The 6,000-nt window shown below is 63.0% G+C and overlaps 1 protein-coding gene across 1 annotated transcript in view; it reads left to right on the plus strand.

Annotated features, from left to right (window-relative positions):
* Positions 1-4,136, plus strand: part of Utp20 (UTP20, small subunit (SSU) processome component, homolog (yeast)) — an 80,166-nt gene extending 76,030 nt beyond the window's left edge. The window contains exons 56-62 of the mRNA XM_005374546.2: positions 45-177; positions 647-828; positions 1,311-1,382; positions 2,059-2,316; positions 2,514-2,640; positions 3,487-3,632; positions 3,802-4,136. Of these exons, the coding sequence (XP_005374603.1) occupies positions 45-177; positions 647-828; positions 1,311-1,382; positions 2,059-2,316; positions 2,514-2,640; positions 3,487-3,632; positions 3,802-3,957 (1,074 nt within the window). The 3' untranslated portion in view covers positions 3,958-4,136. The remainder of the gene's footprint in view (positions 1-44; positions 178-646; positions 829-1,310; positions 1,383-2,058; positions 2,317-2,513; positions 2,641-3,486; positions 3,633-3,801) is intronic.
* The last annotated feature ends 1,864 nt before the right edge of the window (positions 4,137-6,000 follow it).

The raw sequence follows: 6,000 nt of genomic DNA on the forward strand, positions 1-6,000 counted from the left end.
GCTTCCGGCAGGCGCCTCCATAGACATCCCCCGCCTACGCGCAGATCGTGGAGGAGACGCAGGAGAAGGCTGCCGACCGCCTGCTCTTCCACTTCCTCACGCTGCTGAGTAAGCTGGTCAAGGAGTGCGGCATTCTCCGCCTCACCACGCCCGCCGAGACGCTGAGCAACATCTGGAGTACGTACCTCCTCTCTGGTCTGTTGTGAGAGAACAGCTGAGATAGACTTGGGAAACTGGAACGGGAATGTTTCAGAAAGTAGATAATGTCAAGAAAAATGTCCACGATAAAAATGTAAAGAGCCCATCAGCCACATATGGTGGCCCGTGCCTGTAAACCAGCACTTGGGAGGCTGAGGCAGGAGGATCACTGTGAGTTCAAGGCCAGCCTGGACTGCACAGTGAGACGGTCTCAAAAAATGATAATCAAATGAGTGCTATGGGACATGCCTTGAACCTGGGTCTCGGCCGGGGGCGACTGGGCGAGACTCACTCCCACCCGCTTGGTGGCAGCTGGCCTCACCTGTCCGGTCTCCCTGCCCTTCCTGTGAGCTTTTGGGATGTGGATCCCTTTGGCCATCGCTGGTTCCTGGTTGCGGGCACACAGCAGGTGCTCAGGCAACCCCAGAGCTGCGTCTCTGCCCCCTAGGTCACGTGCACGCTCACCTGCGGCACCCGCACAGCTGGGTGTGGCTCATGGCCGCGCAGCTCTTCGGCCTGCTGTTCGCCTCCTGCCCGCCCGAGGAGCTGGTTGCACACTGGAGAGCCGCGGGGAGGAGAGCCCGGGGCCCCGCCGCAGTCCGCTTCCTCGCGGGGGACCTCGCCCTCAAGGTGCGGCCCGGCCCCGCCCTCAGCCTGTGTGTTCCCGCGTGTCCTCTGATGGTGGACGTGGGCTGCCTGGGGGACGTGGTGTGCGCGAGTCGGGGGGGGGGGGGGGGTCAGGCCAGGAGGGCGCCCGCGGGCCATGGTGGCCCCGAGGCAACTGGCAGGCACCGTTCCTGCAGGGCGGGCGTCAGGCGCGCCGGGTGCTGCGGGCCCTTCTGTGTGAGCGCCCTGGTCTCGGCCTTGGAGCCGCGCTGCCGTCCTGGGAGTGCCATGCCACGTAGTGAGAGTGAGCTCTGGAAATCACGGGGCACAGAAGGAAGGGACGCCAGGGCCTGCGAGGCGGCTGGGCTCGGCACCTGTGTCCCCTGGCGGGCAGGGCCCGGGCGGCGGAGGGGAGCCGGCGCCCACCCGGGCCTGGTCTGCTGCGGCGTGGGCATTGGGAGCAGTCCCGGCTGCCCGTGCCCACCGCCAGCGTCCTCTCTCCGCAGATGAGGAGCCTCGCCCTGGCCTCCTGCCACCAGCTGCACTCCCGCTTCCTCGAGCCGGCGCTGGGCGAGCAGGTGAGCCCGCAGAGCGGACGTGCTGCGCCCGGCACCCGGCACACCCGCGCCCTCCGCCGGCCTGTGCGCCAGTGCAGAGGCAGCGTGACGGCGCGTGGCAGTCGTGAGCACAGCGCTGGTGTCACCGCGCCGCAGACCCCTGCATCACGCGGGGGCCAGAGGGGGCGGGTGCTGCGCTTGGTCTCAGAGCCTCCCGGCACCGCAGCACAGAGGAGTGAGCGCGGTGCGCAGGGCCAGGTGCGGCTGCGCGGGGGACTGCGGCGCCCGGCACCTTCTAGGATGCGCACACAGTGCTGTGTCGGGGTGGGGAAGGGGGAGCCCACACCGCAGAGCCTGGTCCTGAGCCCCGGAGGGCCTGCGCCTGCTGTCGTGTGCACGGTTTAACGTCTGCGCTCGGCGGCCCCACCTCGGCCATAGCACTGCGGCGGCTCCCACGGGCAGGCCCAGCCTGGAGGGCTTCTCTGCGTGCGGCTGAGTGGTCGGCGCCAGCCCGCGAAGGGAGCCACGGGAAGTGGCTCAGAGGCGCCATGCAGGGGGCTCAGGACGACCTGACACCTGCAGTGGCTGGAGCCGCCGTACTCCTTCCTGGCTGGGGACGCCCGTTCTGCACTCGCTGTCTTGTGAGCCACGTTTGTTTCAGAATCCACCCGCTCACCTTCCCTCCCTTCCTCCCCAGGTTGTTAAGAATCTGCTGTTCGTAGCCAAAGTCTTGTACTTGCTAGAAGCGGATTCGGAGGCTGGGCAAAGCCAGGCGCCAGAAGACACTGAGGACGCTGTGGCTGCGGGCGACCATGGGGACAGCGACAGGACGCCGGGCTGCGCGGGGGAGGAGGGCGCCGGGCCCCGTGGCCGCACCTCCCTGCTCTGGCTGCTCCTGAAGCTGACTCGAGTGGCCAAGCTGGAAGCCGCCTACTCACCACGGAGCCCCTTGAAGGTGGGGCCCCGAGGGCAGGGCAGGGCAGGGCGGGAGATGGTGGCCTTTGGGGAATGGTACTGGGAGGGGACCGAGGCCCCGGTCCCTAGGAACCTGACCTTTGAACCGAAACGGCAGTGGTTGGCCGTCCTGGCCAGGCTGACCCTGCTCTCCGAGTGTGTGTGGGGCGGCTAAGCGGAGGCCGCGTGTGCTTGCAGAGAACGTGCATCTTCAAGTTCCTCGGTGCCGTGGCCCTGGACCTCGGCGCGGACAAGGTCAAGCCCTATCTGCCCGTGATCCTGGCTCCCCTGTTCCGGGAGCTGAACAGCACCTACTCCGAGCAAGGTAGGCCTGCCGCCGTGCTCCTGCTCGTCCACACCCAGCCTCCGTGCCTGCCAGAGTTAAGACAGAAAACTCGCCAGGCATGGTGGCACATGCCTGTCATCCCAGCATTCGGGAGGCCGAGGCAGGAGGATGGCCATGAGTCCCAGGTCAGGCTGAGCTTGCACCACATAGCGAGCAGGCAGGCAGACTCCTGAGGCACGAGACAGCAGCCGTAAGCAAGTTCGTACATCTGATGGCTGCGTTCTGTCCGCTTTCTCAGACTGTGTTCCTTTCCTGTGAGATGATCTTACTCCCGAGCACAGACTCAGTGTTCAAGGGAAACGAGGTGGGCCTGTGTAAAGCTGGCAGTGCTAGCTGGGCGTGGTGGCGCCCGCCTGGAATCCCGGCACCTGGGAGGCTAAGGCAGGAGAATCGTTGCCAGTTCGAGACGAGCCTGAGCTACAAAGTGAGCTCAAGGCCAGCCAGAACTGCATAGGGAGACCCTGTCTCAAAAAGCCAAACCCGACAGTGCTGTGGGCCGTAAGGGACACCGTGTGTTGGGGACTCTGAGGCAAACCCGTGCGTTGTGCCCCACTCCAGACGGCCTCTGAGGTCAGCGTACCGCTCACCCCCTCCCGCTGCCCGGGCCTCCGCACCCCACAGACCCTGACTGCCGGGGGCAGGAGAGCGGGCTCGGGGCGGAGGTCGTGGGGTGGCTGGGAAGCTGGCTGGTCCTGCGGCCTGGGGGCCTGCAGCTCTGTGCACCAAGGAGAGGGAGGGGGCGGGGCGGCACCAGCCTCTGACTGCGCTCGGGAGGGCTGGGGCGGCGCTGCAGTTTCCACTGACCGCTGCTCTCTGTGCGACCAGACCCTGCGCTGAAGACCCTGTCCCAGGAAGTCATTGAGCTGCTCAAAAGGCTGGTCGGCCTCGAGAGCTTCTCCCTGGCCTTCGCCTCCGTGCAGAAGCAGGCGAGCGCCAAGCGGGCCCTGCGCAAGCGGAGGAAGGCGCTGGAGGTGAGTGCACCGCCGGTCAGGGCCCGGCCGCGTCCGACGGCACGCGCGCTGCGTCCCGCTTAGCTCGGACGCGCCGCCCTTCAACAGCGACGCGCGGTGGGCACGAAGGCTGCTCCGTGCGGGAGTTGGGGAGCCAGGGGCTCACTGAAAATCCCTGTTCTTTTTCAAGTTCGTAACTAACCCCGATATTGCTGCCAAGAAAAAGATGAAGAAACACAAAAATAAAAGTGAAGCAAAGAAGAGAAAGATCGAGTTCCTGCGTCCAGGCTACAAGGCCAAGCGACAGAGAGGCCGCAGCCTGCGGGACCTGGCCATGGTGGAGTAGTGCGATGGGACGGGCCGGAGCCTCGGTGGAGACTGTCTAGTGTGTAGAGTCTAAAGTAATCGTGCTCTTTTTTAAAAAAGTAAAACGTTTAATGCTGCTACTGTATCTTCTTGGTCTAAAAAGCACCTCACGCTGAAAGTTTACAATGTAACTTCTCAATAAAAAGGAAGTTTACCTCAGTGGCACTGTGCCTGCCTGGCAAGTGTGATGCCCTGAGTTTGGTTCCTGGTACCCCCCCCCCGCCCCCAAAATAATTATCTTAAATCACAATTAAAACTAGCTGTAGGAAATTTTTTTTAAAGTTTAAAATAGCAAGAAAAAATGTAGCAGGCAGGAGTGACTGGGGCTGCAGCTCCCACTATGTAACACGGCGAACGGGAGGCGGAGACAGCGCATTCGGCCAGGACGCCACAGCCACACGCGGTCACTAGCTCTTCCCACGGGGTTGCGCTGGCTGAGCGCCCCTCGGGGCGGAAAGCCTTCACATTCTTCTGTTAGGCTCATAACGCCGATTCTGAACTGCAGCGCAGCCGTGACAGCTTAGAGAAGGGCAGGGTGAGAAGCCCGCCCTGGGGAACCAAAAGCAAGGCCCAGGAGGTGCCGCTGACAGAGTTCCACTTCAGACACGGGCTGGTTTATGGCGTATAGAATCCCCAGTTGTGTGTGAAAAGGTAAAAATAACAATTAACAAGGTGGGAACAGTATAAAGTACTTACTGCCTGATACTCCCGCGTGTCACCTGTATGAGTGAGACACTGAAGGGTTGCATTAGGACTGTCAGCGAGGACACCTGCACCCAGCTCTTACCTGCTGGCGAGAGTCCGGAGTCACCGCCGTAACCCTACTAGTAGTTAGAAAGACAAACTAACACCAGAAGGAGATGCAGCTGTGAACAGTCAGGCCCCTGAGGCCGACACCGGTGCTGGGAAGCTTGCTGGGGCAGCGGGAGCGCTAACCACGCAGTTTGACAGCCCGGCGTTAGCTTACAGACCTTAAGATGAGGACACCCCAGCATGATCCTTCCCCTGTCCTGCTTGCTTTTCCCTCGTTGCTGAGACAAAATACCCAATGCCCAGAGTGAAGGAAGGAGAGGTTGATTTAGCTCACAGTCTGTGGAGGTTTCAATCCACACTTGGGTGGCTCCCAGGCAGGGTGGCACATGGCAGAGGGCAACAGTTCACGGCGGGGGGACAGCAAAGCAACAAGAGCAAAGGGGAGGAGCGGCAGAGAAGAGCAAGCCTCTTTCCCTCCCTCATATCTAAGCAAGCCCCCATCCAGGGGCATGTAGCTCTCACACCATCTCCACGCCCTCCTCCTGCACAGGCTCAGGATGATACAAAGTCAGCACCCTGGCTCCCCGCTGAATCACACAGTTAACCTAAATTCTCAAACTGACACAGCGAACAAGATCCCAGACGGGGAAGGGCGCGTCCTTTTCACACCAAGACGCACGTAGGCGAACCTCTACATTCCGCGAGGTGACAGTGTATCAACCACAGCATCCTCAGCAACTTACAGCCAGGACCCGGGGCGGCGGCGGCGCGGTCGCGCGGCACCGGTCAGGCTGTCTCCGCCGGTGTTCGCCTCCCGCTGTCCTGTACCCTGCTTCATTGCGGGTACTTGTGGTCAGACACCTCCTAACACACTGTCTGTGGGGCCTGGGCCACCGGCACAGCAACTGCGGACTTCGGGGGACCTAGGACTTGCAAGGACTTTTGGTTTGCGTGTGTGGGTACCGGGAGTCGAACTCAGCACCTTGTGCTTGGCAGACTAGCTCCTGTGCCGCTGAGCTACACCCCCGGCCTCTGCATTCTGTGTGTGTGCGCGCTGTGCGTGGGGTGCTCGTCCGCAAGACACCGCCCCCGCCCGCCTCCCTGCCGCGGACGCGGAGGCCTTCGGTGCCCAGGGCAGCCGGCGGCGGGGAGAGCCGCCCCTCGGCCGGCCCCTCGGCCTCCACGGTGGTTCTAGAAGCGCGGAGGTGCTAGAAGCGGTTCCCCGACGGCGAGGTGCGGGGCAGCAGGAGCGCGCAGGGCGGCAGGCGGC

The sequence above is a fragment of the Chinchilla lanigera genome, unplaced genomic scaffold (genome assembly GCF_000276665.1).
Source record: "Chinchilla lanigera isolate Chin_1 unplaced genomic scaffold, ChiLan1.0 scaffold00004, whole genome shotgun sequence".
Classification (NCBI taxonomy): domain Eukaryota; kingdom Metazoa; phylum Chordata; class Mammalia; order Rodentia; family Chinchillidae; genus Chinchilla; species Chinchilla lanigera.